At 44.7% G+C, this 14,488-nt stretch overlaps 1 protein-coding gene across 1 annotated transcript in view; it reads left to right on the top strand.

Moving 5' to 3' along the window:
• luzp2 (leucine zipper protein 2) overlaps positions 1 to 14,488 on the top strand; it is a 127,485-nt gene that overhangs the window by 71,905 nt on the left and 41,092 nt on the right. The window contains exons 4-7 of the mRNA XM_066700793.1: positions 1,190 to 1,271; positions 7,359 to 7,421; positions 11,763 to 11,825; positions 13,654 to 13,716. Coding sequence (XP_066556890.1) covers positions 1,190 to 1,271; positions 7,359 to 7,421; positions 11,763 to 11,825; positions 13,654 to 13,716 — 271 coding nt within the window. The remainder of the gene's footprint in view (positions 1 to 1,189; positions 1,272 to 7,358; positions 7,422 to 11,762; positions 11,826 to 13,653; positions 13,717 to 14,488) is intronic.

Here is a 14,488-nt window from a genome sequence, read left to right as displayed (position 1 = left end):
AACAGACATTTAGCACAAGAGAGAAGCAGTCATAAGTCAGGATATTTGAAACACAAGAAGAAGTCAGGTGGGGAGAAGGAAAGTGCCAGTTATGAAAGTGCATTCACGTTTGAGCTCCACAGGTGGAGAATATGGGGGCAGTTGAGGAAGGCGGGGGGGCGAGGAGGACTGTGGTGCCAGATGGCTGGACTGGTCTACCGTGCTGGGAGGGATGAGAGATGGAGTGAACTGGGTGCAGTCAGCGGTAAACAAGAACCAGGACTTAAACATCATGCTGCTGCTGTTTTTTCTCTTTCTCTCTCAAACCCCCACATTATTTTTCCATTAAGAAAAAGGACAACCTTAAAACAAGGTGAAAAGGCATGTATTACCTCTAAACCAGCCGACATTGTGGGTGTTTCTGCCTGAAGTGCATTGCAGAGACTGTGTTTAATACCTGGAGAAAGCCAAAATTAAATGTTCGTCTTGACAACATCATAGCAACAAATGCAATCCATTAATGTCAAGCCTTTTAGTGGCGCCATGTTAGGAAATGACAGAATACATATTTTTCACAACTTCAGGTGTGAAATGGTTTTCTATTTTCTCTCACCATTAGTGGGACTGAAGGAGGAGTTCTTCTGTCCAAACCTATAGATGCGCCATAGATGTTTAATCAATTTTCAATTGGGATGCACGCACATACAAATACATACATACAAACGTACAAACGTACAAACATACATACATACATACATACATACATACATACATACATACATACATACATACATACATACATGAATAGTACAAGCTGGAATGGATGTCAGTGTCAGTGGAGAATGCAATAAAACCAGATAGATAATATAAAAATGAATAAATAATACTCTTCAATTCAAAAACAGGTGCGCTTGACAAATGCCAGTCACAGCAAACATCTAATTGGACACTTAAACCAGTTTACTGATTCTGTTACAGTCCTGCGTTATTATCATTGTGTGTCAGGACTTCGCAGCACTGCGGTAGCTGGTGTCAGATGAACTCTCCTGCCTCCCCCGCTCGGCATTGAATCCGTCTACATTAATAGCGCAGCAGTGAGAATGACGCCTGGGGGTCTGGGAGGCCGTAATGGGATTTTCGGCAACAAGTGGCTGGAGGAGAGTTGACAATAAGGCCTGACAGTCTTTTTTTTCCCTCTTTCTCCTCTCAGGGAGGAGATGAAATCCCTCCAGGAAGCCCTTCAGAAGCAGCTAAACGAGGCTACGGAGAGGGCGGAGAAGCAGCAGGCCACGGTGAGGATTCGCAATCCCCCGCCCATCTTCTCTGATGTGTTTGAGCTGTTTTATTTAAACGGCCACTGCTGTGGACTCACTTCCCCCACGGTGGTGTTTCTACAGCCCAGACAGCACCGGGTATGAATAAGGACACGCAAGTCCCTGACACGATGCTCCTGATTGTCCGCGGTGGGGAAGGCATGCGTTCAGTGCATCCCTCAGCTCGAGTGGGTGTCTGTTGGAGGGTCTGGAGTTGTTGGCTTTGCGTTTTCAGACTCTCAGATTTATGGTCAAAGCTTTGGAGTGTCTGAATGTATTCCCTGAAGAGTCGAAATCACTGAGAGAGACATTCACAGTTAGTTAAAGGGAATTTAATAGGAGTGGCTGCACCGCAGAGGTCCAAGATTCAGGAACAGTCTTAAAGAAGTTATGAAGTCCAGGCACTTTTATGCAGACCAGACAGACAAGAAAGATAATACATGTTTGTCCCGTGATGAGTGGAAGCTCGGTTTCTGCCTGACAGGGGGCTCGTATGATGTATCGAGACCAAATTGCTGGTGAAAACTGGTTCTTATCAGCCCCTGTTCTTCTGGGTCTCGGGGTATTGCACAGTGCCGTAGCATAGTAAGACCATGACCTCGTTCACAGACACACAGGGACAGACACATATCACTGAGATATCCCCTCCGACTGAGACCTGGATCTGTCTTTCTGTCTATCTCATGATCTGTCTGTCAATCTCTCTGTCCATCTTTTCACGGTACCTGTCAGTCAGCTGGTTTTATCTATCACTGCTCTTCTACCAATGACAAGCAGATGGCACTTGTTAGCTCAACGGCATGTATGTAAACTGTGATAGTATGGAGAGGCAGGCATCTTGAAATTGCCTGTTTCTATATATCTGTGTGTAATGTAATGCTTCCACTTAGGATTGAAATGCGATATGAAGTAACATTTAAAACCCTCCATGATTCGGCAGACGTCTTCGGAGAGCAATGGCATCACGTTCCAGCCGGGCTTGATATTAATAGAGATAGAAATGTACAAAGTGACAAGCGCAGTGCAGGCAGCCGCTCCTGTTGTCTGCCGTTCCGTATTATTTTATTTCACACTTGTTTCGTATCCTGTTATATTCGTTCCGGCTGATTCTCGGTTGCTGTTCGCAGATTATTAAGTGCGGTGATTTTCAGAGCCACGCTTCAGGAGTCGTACAAAAGGAGGCGGATAAGGTGACGAATACGGCACAGACGCACAATCCGAGCAGGGATAGTCACGTTGAGGCCAGGACATTTACTTCCACGTCGCCACGTTTATGGGCTTCTTTCTCTCGCTTTTATAAGAGGCATAAATAATTTAAACCCATAAAAAAAGAATCTGCATAAAAGACAAATTATCCTTATCTTTCTAACTAAAGCTTCAGTTGGCCTGTAAATTGTACAGGGTCTTGACATGTGTTGCTCAGAAAGGGTGCGATTGGATTTGGTTGGGCTGTACGGCACAAAACAGAAAACTCTACCTTAATACAAGTGGTTCAGACTCATGGACATGACTTCCATCTCCAAACTGTGGCCGTTAGATGAATGGCAAAAACAGACCATGTGAGGCAAAACAAGAGAAAGCAGTTACTGTTCTTTCTGTATACAGTATGCTTATCTAATTTTATATATATCCAATTATTAAAAACGTACACACGTCAAAGCCAACTGTGGGTATAATTATCCATGATTCCAGCCAGTTACCGAATACAACTCGAGGTGTGAAATACGAGCTTTAATATAATTAAGGCCATCTGTGACAGAAGACCGCTATTTCATTCTGACAATCTTACAGTTCATCTTATAGAAAAAGTATATTTATTTATTTCTCTCATTGGAATACTTTATCCCCCTCTCTTCTGTCTTTCTACTGCACACACCCAAGTGCTTTTAATAATTCAGGAAATTAACCAGCTATAGCGTGTCCCTCGATATTGCAGAAAAGCCATTCAATGAAATAGCCAGTAGCGATGTTAGACTTCTTTCTAAGCTAAAACTACAATTTAATACCCAGCAGGTTCCCCCCAGGCTACACACAGTTCAGAAATAACTCTCCCACAGATAAAGATACTAAAACCAGTTTCTGAGTGAAGAGCAGCGCCACTTCAGTGGAAAGTTCCTCCTTACTCCCCTGAGTGATTTGTGCACGGATCTGCTGTTTACAGAGGCATTGACGGATATATCAGCGTAGGGTGTGCGATATTTAAAACAAGACGATATAATGATATGCACTGATGCCACCGTACAATGCAGCACACACAAAATACACAAAACATGCGCGAAGACCGGGAACACAAAGGAGAAAGTGAACAGCGCTCTGCAGGCTGAGAGTCAAATCCCATTGTGCATCGGGTTCACTGAGCCCTTTAAGGTCATCTGTTGGTTGCTAACTCCACTTAGCTTCACTTTTTTTCATGTCTTGCCAGAAAAAAACATTGAATGTGAAAAAAAAAAAAATACCCAGATATTTTGAAGGTCTTAGTCACTTGCGCTGGCGTTGGCGCGTAAAAGCAAAATAAACATTAGACTTTTCATGCCATGAGTATCGTGAGTTATAATTCCTACACTTCGGTTCCTCCATCGCATCAGATATTCTTGTTTAAGTATTGCGGAGGATCACTCTGTTATGTTTTACATACCCTTTTCAACGAGCTCACATTTATGGTACAACACTGAAATAGATTTGCCTACATTAAGCCTAATCTTTTATGTATTACTTACAACCGGTGGCTTACTTACAGTGCTCTATTTTTAAGAAAATGCATTTCCATTAAAGTGCAAGCAGTGCGTTTGTGAGGTTACTAGGTAACTAGTGTCTCTGTGGCTGAACTATTCAGGTTCTCCATGTGTGTGTGTGCTGACGTGCCTGCGTCTGCGAGAGACACATCGAAATGCAGATATAACTTTTAATTATCTACCACCTATTTAGTAATAATTATCTTCATTCTCAAGTGTGATACTGCATTATCGTGCCTTCAAATTAGACACCATTGTTTTGCATTAATACCGACCAACGCCAACATGTCAACCCAGACCCACACAAACCTCCCCACGCTCCAGTTCACTCAGATACACGACCACTGTTGGTTTGGTGATCACTAAATGAATTTGCATCGTATTTACACAACCCTCTGTCTCTGACTGTGTCTAATCCTATTCCTGTTGGAAGAGTAGTGCATCCCTGTCCCCCGGCTGACAGTCAGTATCTGTGGCTGATTGAAGTGTTTTGGGTATCTTCACAATAAGCGCCCCATGCGAACCTGTAATGCAGTCGCAGGTGTATCATTCCAGCAGATCTGCAAATGAGCAGCCAGACGGAAATTGTGCTGAAAGTCTGGAACATGGTAGAGACAATATCAGTCGTTTATGGCCAAATGCGGATATCTGTTGAGGACACTCTGGCCCCAGAGTCTGGGGGTTTTAATGCGCTTTGCTGCTTGGGAACCTTGTCCATGTATCCGGCCCAGTCCAGGCAAGAAAGGTGGAGAAGTAAGCTTGGACATTTTATGTGTCTGTATTGTTAAATTTAGCGGTTGTATTGGATGGGTGTTGGAAAAGAGGACTGCTTTTCTCCAGGGATGCTTTTGCATGTGTGTTTTCTAACTGCAGTGCACGATGTTTCCAAAGCTATGGTGGAGAAGAATAATTCAGCCACACAGTTTAGACGTAGGCAGCTTGATTGGATGCTGCTCATGTTTTCCTGCACATGAGGATGTGAACTAACTGGCATTCACTGCCGATCGCCGACGCCACAGGCACATTAATCCTCCTCCACCCCTGAACGCGACCGTGACGGTGCGAGTCTAGGCTACGATTCGAGACGCACTGCTTTAACGGGTGTTCGAGCTCCCAGATGCCGTCTCGTAAACGCCAGTGGTCAAAATAAACAGAGCCCGGTCAAATTAGGTGTGAGTTAATTTAATTAAGCAAGCTGTTAAATGGAGAACTCAAGCAGACCCGGGCAGAGTTGATTTGTATCGCCTCGAGGTTACTGTTGTGTTGTGGTCAAATGATTCTAATAAAAACGATTTAAATGCTCAACACATTGTAGCTGAATTAAATACGTTAAGTGTGTCGGCTCATTAGAGTTCTGACAGGTGAGGTTAACAGATATCTGTTGTCCTATGATCCCATCAAGAGTTAATCCGTTCTGACTGCTGTATCTTCTGCTCTGACATATCTGCGGTTCGTTTGATTCCTTCACTGTGACGGGAACAGGCTGCGCTCCCACTGTTGCCACAGGATGGATGGATGGATACACAAGATTGTCAGAGAGAGAGAGAGAGAGAGAGAGAGAAAGAGAGAGAGAGAGAGAGAGAGAGAGAGAGAGGAAAGGCGGACAAGCAGGCACACAGTTAATTATAGTGCAGGTGTTGGGTTTTTTATTTTTGGTGTACCCGTACAGCAGCAGATTCATAACTCATTTTTTCCTATCATTGGAAAATAAATATCTCCTCCTGCGGTGTCACACCTGTTGTGGCTACGTGCCGCTTTAACTGGATATTATGAGGCATGTCTTTAAGTGCCACTGTCATAATAAATGTATTAAACATTAGGGATGTGGTTATTGTGACTATTAAGCGCCACAGCCAATTGGCCATTGATACATTAGTGGGTTTAACCAACCCGAGGATTTGATAGATTTGATAGAACTATTCATCTCCTGAACTAGAAACCTCAGCCATGAGCTGAAGGACGTTGTGACTAGAACTGCCCTGATACGGGTCCCAGAACTACCCTGATATGAGTCCCAGAACTGCACTGATGCACCAGGTACGGTGACCTTGGTTTAAAAAAGAGATCAGAAACTTTTCTTCAAAATCTGACAGTTTCACTGGATGAAAGTGCAATAAAACACGTAAGTCACCTTGGGTCAAGAACCCTGCTAAAGGACTTGATGATTGTAATAATAATAGTAATAATACACATATTTTTGTCACAGTTAAATATATCATCAAATTCATGCGCTTTTAGGAAACATTTCCCTTAAAAAATGAAATACATATAATTATTAATCCGAAGTGCCAGAAGCACTGCTGTTCCCATTCTGCCTTCACACGCTGTGTCCCCAAACGGCTGCCACGCGCCCCTGAGTCCCGGGAACACAGGCCGGTGGGCTTTCTCCTCTCCCACCGGCGAACCAGCTGTCACTTCCGTTACGGGGGCAGGATGCGAGTGAGGGTGCCAGATTAATGAGTCAGCCAGTGTTCACATGTCCAGTCTGCATTTAGCCAGGCTGGGGCCTGGGTGGTAAATACTTGTCAAAATAACACATTTTCAAGGTGTGTGGCAATCTGTGATGTAGCAAAACCAAGCAAATACAATTAAAAAATCTGCAGCAGAGCAGGTTTCCGCTGTGATTGTTTTCCCTGTCTTGGCTCGATCTCCAATAATCATCTACCCCCTCCCTGGCAATTCAAAAATGACTTCCCTTTTGCTCTGACTGACAGATAAGAACATAAGAAAGTGTCCAAGCGAGAGGAGGCCATTCGCCCCATCGTGGTCGTTTGGTGTCCATTCATAAGTGATCCAAGGATCCTATCCAGTCTGTTTTTGAATGTTCCCAAATTGTCTCTTCAGCCACATCGCTGGGGAGTTTGTTCAGATTGTGACGCCTCTCTGTGTGAAGACGTGTCTCCTGTTTTCTGTCTTGAATGCCTTGAAGCCCAATTTCCATTTGTGTCCCCGGGTGCGTGTGTCCCTGCTGATCTGGAAAAGCTCCTCTGGTTTGATGTGGTCGATGCCTTTCATGATTTTGAAGACTTGGATCAAGTCCCCACGTAGTCTCCACGTAGGATACTTGCTTCTTAAATGACCGTTTTAGACAGAACTCCCAAACGCCCGTCAAAAACATGAAACTTTATTGTCCCAACAGATCCTGAAAAGACTGGGGTAACAATGGAGGTAAACAAAGTGTAGCTCCTTGCCTTTGCTTCAAATGAACACAGCAGCCGAACATGTACACAGATCCTTTATTTGGAGCCGGAGATATGAGCGCTCAAGGGTTAATCCAATTCGTTTAAAGATTGTCTTCTAATCTCTCTCCTTTTCTCTCCCCCTCCACTTATAGATCAATTTCCTCAAGACGGAGATGGAAAGGAAGAGCAAAATCATCAAAGACCTGCAGCAGGAGGTAACAGTTTACTTTCTGACACTTGCCGGTCCTCTCCCACCTAATCCCCTTCAGCTATAATCACCCCGCTGCCACCGAGAGCAGTCTGTGTACCAGGGTCTCGCCATCCTATCAAGACTTCATCTGCTCTGGCTGGGATATTTATATACAATGATGTCTCTTATAATACTGTGATTGAAATGTTTCCAGGGGTCCATCGCATGTGTGAGAATCACCTTCAGGTATTATAATAGGATGGAATTGAATTACACTCCAGATTTAAGGTGCTGAACTCACATACTTAGTGGAAGAAGTCCCTTTTCCCCAGTAAAGTCTCCTGCTACTCCTCCTGCTGCTATTATTGGAGCTCGTCTTGCGTTTTAATTCTATTCATGGGATGCTAATCAGGTTTGGGGAAGGCTCTCATTAACAAGATGTATTTAGTACAACTGCTCTCCAGGTCATGAAATTATGCAGTAAATCTGTTCACCGCATCGTGTAATAAATGTGTAGCCACTCACCGCAGTGTTTGAAAGCTCTGTAATTGGAATGAAGTTGCAACACTTTCATTGTCAAAAAGAAAATGAAAATGGGACTTTTTTTGTGTTGCATTGAACTATACCGTTTGATGACAAAAAAATACATTGAAGATGAAGAATGATAAGAATATTTAAGGTTAATCTGAGACCGTGTAAAGGTTTACGTTAGACTCTTGTTGATGTCAAGTTTCTATCTGTGACTTTTTTGTTTGATTTCATATTTATGGCACATTGTTGATAAATCAAGGATGGCTAATTGTCACAAAAGGTTATGTCTGTGCATTGGTTCATTATTTTTAAACTATAAGAATGAAGGCTTGTTGTTGTTGTGTGCAGAGACTGTTTGGAGCCGGAGGGCATTTCCAAGTCCGTAAAAAAAAAAAAAACTAGTGTCTCAAAAATACCATGCTTTGTTAAATTTAAATGATAGTTTTAAATGGTGCATATGGAGAAGGGGGGGGCGGACGTGACCTGGAAGAACTGCTGGCCCGAAACTTAGTAAAGAACCCAGGAGTGAAACATGCAGCCGCGTAAACGAGTGAATGGATGTAGCTATTTCCATGTTCATTATAGGCTCCCGTTGCATTCAGAAACTGCTAAGAATAATCACCATTTTCACTGTACAAAGGATAAGCTATCTCCGCGTAAATTATTCCAACACAATCATTTATATGCTGATGACCAGCAAGAGGAATGTTTTCTTTCTTTCCTCCTTCCTGTTCTGTGGAGAACACCCTATCTTATACCGACACCATAGCCAAGTGCTTTCATCGGGAGTCTCTCTCTCGGCCTTCTGTCATGTGTAGCGGGGCTCGTACTGTGTAAAACGAGGCTGTTAGAATAACGTCATCCCATCTGGACTCGGTAGAGCCTTCAACCCCTCAGCGTGTCGGGGGACCAGTCTTTTGGCATACAGGGATCAGGTGTGTGGAGGTTGGGCCAAGTTAGTAGTTGAATCGGGAAACAGGTGGCTTTAGGACTGAAAACGGGAGGTGCTGCATTGAACAAAGTCTTGTAGAGGTGAGAAACAAGCTTCCCAGCCGTGTAGTGGAGCAGGATCCTGTATTCAAGGGCGGGATGACATCTGGGATCCTCCTCTCATCAATACCCCTTCTTCCCTTCCAGAGTTTTATATTTCCCTGACTTCATCCGGCGGTCCCTACCACCCCCATCGGCACTCTTATTGTTGTTGTTGCAGACGCAACTCATAAGGAGAAAGTCTTTGTGTGCAGATGTTCTCTGAGAAGGAGACTTCTTTCAGAGTCCCCGAGGAGCTCCAGACTGACAGCGTGCTCCAGAAAGGCAGCACCGAAGGATCTGCCGGCGAAGAGCAACTGTGGGCGGACGCAGGAGAGGGCGTGCCATGACGTCGTCTGCTTTATTCCTCCGCTGTCGAAGAGCCACTGAGAGAGGCAGAGATGCCCCCCCGCCCCCCATGGGGAAACATGCGTTACAAGGATTGTGTTCATTAAGAGACATATTGTGACTGCACAGAAGGTGGCCCCCTGATTCTCGTTAAATTAACTCTGACGCAGTGATGCGCTGGGGATTTACATATTTAAAACGGACAACCAAAGTTAATTACGCTATACATCTGCAGAGAGTACAGTAAGAGAGATCCCAAACAACACATTAGATTCCTCTAAGGCTATTGTTATTATTATTATTGTTATTAATATTCGTCTAATGCTGTGAAATCGTCTCAGTGTTTAATTCACGCCATTTCATTCGATTTAGCTTCACTTCCCAGGAGCTGGTGCTGCTCGGTCCGGAGGAGGGAGTCGGATAAAAGAGAGTGCTTGTTCACCGCTCGGTTCCAGACAAAGGCCCCCGAGGACCAGAGTGCCGCAGCTGCATCACAATCAGCCGAGATTGTCTTGACAGCAAAAAAAAACGGGCATGAATGAATGAATGGGCTGGCGTCACCAGATATTACTGTCAGCAACTCCACACATCTGAACGGGACCCAGAGCTATTGATTTAATCACTTTATAATGGTGGTGGGAACTCAGAACTCGCTCCTCGGCTGCTCTTTTAGCCGGATCCAGATACATCCGAACCAGGAAGGCATTGCTAATTGAACATGGCGGTTTGCGAGGGGAGACCCTGATTGGCCCCATGGACTGACGCTGGGATGTCACCTGCCTTGTGGAATTTGATTGTTGGCCGACAAGACCCCACAGCAGCAGCTACAACACTTTCATTTCCCACAGCATCCCTAGGAACAAAGAGGCTCAGACAGACGACACGGTGCGTTTAACGTGTGTAACACACTCTGCGGCGAGAGACCTGGTGTGGAAGCCTCAGAGTCGCCAGGGACTGAATGGGCTGCTGAGGCTCGGTGGAGACGTGGCCGGTGGCTGTTGTATGTTGGCTGGTTGTGCAGTTTTCCCTGATGTTTATTCAGTGACCCTGGGTTTGAGAAGAAAGTGAATCTATTACAATTCATTATTTAAATTACTTTATTTTAGTTTTGGGTTCCTGTACTTTCTCTGCATCTAGACCATCATTTTCAGGCATTCTGGCCGAACCCTAATGGTGGGAACAAAGTGAGAGGATTGTAAAGTGACTAAGATTTGGCTGGAACTAACTTGGAACGAGGGCCGATACAAGGTATAGTGTGGGTTGGCCGGGGAGTTTTGGAGTGGATGGAAGGATGCAAAGCGATGCATGCTGGGAGACGTGTATGTGTGTTGTGTCTGCCCCTTCTCCCAAAATTAGTGTTTAACTGTAATAAGCACAGGTCTCGTGATTAAAAATCCTGTAACTCCCTGAATTCCTTGTATCTACCCGCCATGTGATCTCCCATCGCGTTTCCTTCTCCCTGGTTGCTCTCTGCCAAAGCACTTTCTTTCTGGTGGTGAGGGGGTGGGGGCAGGTGTTGTTATCATCCTGTGGTAACTCATCACTGTGTTACATAATGAAAGAGGCTCAGGCTGGAACCCAGGACTGAAATAGTGCGGAAACTGGGCCAGCGTGCCACAGACAGGAAGACGGGCTTGAAGGGAAGGTTCTTGGGTGCGTTAAAATAGCCGGGGGTAATTCCATCAAGGAATTAGACGGACCGAAATACATCACCGCCAGCCTGCATCTTCCCCCCCTTGGTTATTCAGTGTGAATGAGGCCTGAGGTCCCGGCCCTGACGCTGATGATTGTGATGAGTGATACGAGTCCCTGGGTTCTGGCCTGGGGCCACCGGGTCCAATAGGATGTGTTCTGCATGTTTTAGCAGACGAGCTGTACAGAGACACGTCCGACTCTGAGCTCAGGTCAGCTGTATGTTCTTCACTAAGCAGTGCTTTTTCCAGCACACGCCAACACAGGGCACAAGTGAGAGCTGTGGAGCCGTAGTAGCAATGATGTAACAGTTCTTTCTGTGCTGTGGACAACCTTTCCCTTCTGGCTCCCCGGCCCCCCGTGTTTATTCCAGTTTTCCTGTTGATTCGTCTCTGATATGTCAGCGAACTGTTACATTTACTCATTAACCTATTCTTAATAGTCTTCGGGTGCTGAAAAGGTGCTGATATTTTGCTGTTTTTATTTAACTTCATAGGTAGCTTTAAATCTACATGTTTTTAGGGGCTGCGAATAATTGAAACATCTCATTAGGCAGATTGCGGTGTAATTACAGTGTTGCTGAAATGATGCGTGTGAAATATAAAGACATATCTCACACCAGTTTGTCAACAGCTATTTCCAAATCCCTTGATTATTTCAACCCACAAACAAAGCCAGCAAACAAAGACACCATATATATATATATATATATATATATATATATATATATATTAACGTTTTATGTTTATGTTTTCATTTCTTGCAGAACAAAAGCCTGAAGAACAAGCTCATGTCAGGCAGTAAACTCTGTGGGATCCACGCCGAAGAGGTGAGCACAGCCTCCTGGACAGTTTTGTATTTCATTAATCAAATAGAGAAGAGACTAACAGGGTAAAAATGTATGTAATAATACGTTAAAAAATATTAAAACACTCAATCAATTGTAGAGCTCTGCAGTGGACAACTAGAGTCAAAATGTTTTCTAACGCTGGCTTCTCCAGTGGGTGTTTGACTGTTTGGAGCGACAGATATCCTAAACCCCACCACACACACCAAAACTCCCCTTAGAGGAGAGACGAGCGCTGGCGATACTGACGAAGACAGCAGCTGAAGGGTTGGTGGCGTTTCCTAACTGCTCCAGCGGTTGATCGAATCTCTGCAAGCTCATCGGGCCGAATGTAGGTTGTGTGTTATTAGGTCAGTCGTATTAACCGTCTGTACCAGTTACGGTCTCTCTCGATATCAACAGTGCTCTTGGACAGCAAATAATTAAGTTCAGAGAGTAAATTAACAAAATATCACAAATATCTGAGGAGTCTCACAATACATGTTCAAAAGCCACGACGATGCGGCGAATTGCATTTAACACAATGGGGGAACGCCTTCAGCCACCATCCGCCAGGTATTTCCGTATGGCTATCAGGCCCTGGCTTTGTCGAACTCAGTGAGAATAGGCCAGCAATAGGCCGAGTCACAGGGAAATGCTTGGCTCAAAATACCAATGCCCTGCAATAGGGATGTGCTCTGAAGACACCTTGTGGTTCCCGCTGTCGGTTTCTGGTCCGTGGTCGGAGCCCAGGCGGGCCGCACTTTGTCGAGGCTCCAACGCAGCAAAGGTCTCCTAACTGCTCGTATAATAACGCCCAACATTATTCAAAGCCATCTAGTCTTCCCCCACATAGTCCAGCACTGGCTGATCCGCACAGCCACCTGAATGGGGAATGAGCCGACGGGCAGCAGGTTAGGAGTTTGAGAGAGAGAGAGAGAGAGAGAGAGAGAGAGAGAGAGAGATTTGTATTATTTTAGAGAGTATTTTATTATTGATCTGCCCTTACCTTCCCATCAATATTGATAACCTTTCAGCCTATTCAGGATAACTGGTGTATGCTTTGTTAATAGCATCATCAAAATATATTTAAAATAATCTATTCTAGGATGCAAACAAGGCCTTTGTCTCTCTGTATCGTTCCCCAGTCCCCCACTGCAATTGATAGCAGCTCGTCAGCCATTTCTGTTTTGTCTCCTCTCTCGTCGCAGCAGGGTCCCCAGCGTCGGGTTCAACAGCTCGGTTCTGTGCAAAGCGATCCAAGCATGAACGCCATGTAATCGCATTGCCGTGAATAGAAACTTTGAGCAGACAAACACTTCACTTGCCTTCTCTCCCTCTCTCTTTGTCCTTTTTTTGTTTGGCGTTATTATAATTCGCTTTAATGAGATTTTGTTTATGTGTCGAGCGGAGATAGTGCTCCCAGGGGATGCAGGCCTTTTCATTCAGCTCTCGCTGTTCCTGTCAAAGACATACTCCCTTCACCGACACACACCAGTACACAAATAAAGCGTACGCGCACACGTGAGGGCCGGTATTGTCTATGGTCTGTGGTTGGCATGTGTTCTGTGTGCTGTGGGTGTGTGGGTACGGGGTGTGTTGGCAGGAATGAAGCCAGTGGGCGATAACTCCTGCTCTTTGTAGGAGTGTGCTTAATTGGAAGAGAGACTTTATTTCTCCACAGCCATGAAAGTCCTTTGTAACTTGAAGCCGTGCCCAGAAAAGCTGACAATGGAGGCGTCGAACGGAGACGAAAATCCCAAGACGTGATCTAAAAGCAATTTCTGTATTTAAATAAGCTAACGCATATTTTCTTATCTTCCTCCTGCAGTCAAAAAAAATCCAGGCTCAACTGAAAGAGCTACGCTATGGCAAAAAGGATTTGATTTTTAAGGTAAGAGCAAAGCTGGGCTTTTTGAAATCATTTCCGTTCTCATCGCACGAGATTAAATTCCCCCCGACCGAAAGTTAAAGTTGCATTTGGTGCTGGACGCTCACAAAACTGTTGAAGTTCACTTGATGATCAGGAAGAATGACATCTGAGCCCCTGTGTCTGAGAGGGGTCGCTTTGGAAGCATTTAAACCCTGGGTTATGAGATGAAAGCACCCCAGAACATTCAAGAGCTTGTCAGTAGAGCCAGATAAGCATTTGCTTTTGTTGAGGTTTGTTTATTTGAAATGTTTTCCATTACTTCCAACAGTCGTTAGACCTGCAGAAGGATTAGATTAAATTACCCGAGGACAAACATTTAAACTTCTGTCTTCTAACGCCACATACCACGGCCTGGGGTCTGGGGATACCTGCGGGTCCTCGCAGACAAACCAAAGCTGTCCCCAGAAAAGCCTGTGAGGATTTAACTTTGATTCAGAAACTACAAATTATAACTCGGTCATCAGTTCTGCGCCGGTTTGGGAATCAGCAGATGGTACAGTGAGAAAGAGTGAGGATTTAAAGTAGGATTATAATAATAAGTACAACTCATCCTGCTGGGTGTTTATAAGCATGTTATTACATGGCTCTTACGGTGCGTGAAATTGACAGCACAGGTTCAGTAATGGACTGGCGTGATTACCAAGTGCTTTGCAGTCTTTCTATGCCGCGCCGAGATACCATTACTCTCCTCAGGATAGTAAAATGATGAGATGAACGTTTTAATATGTGTCTG

Source organism: Amia ocellicauda, chromosome 4, assembly GCF_036373705.1.
Source record: "Amia ocellicauda isolate fAmiCal2 chromosome 4, fAmiCal2.hap1, whole genome shotgun sequence".
Lineage (NCBI taxonomy): Eukaryota > Metazoa > Chordata > Actinopteri > Amiiformes > Amiidae > Amia > Amia ocellicauda.
Note: the sequence above shows the minus strand (reverse complement) of the source record. Positions and strands in the feature narration are given on the sequence as shown.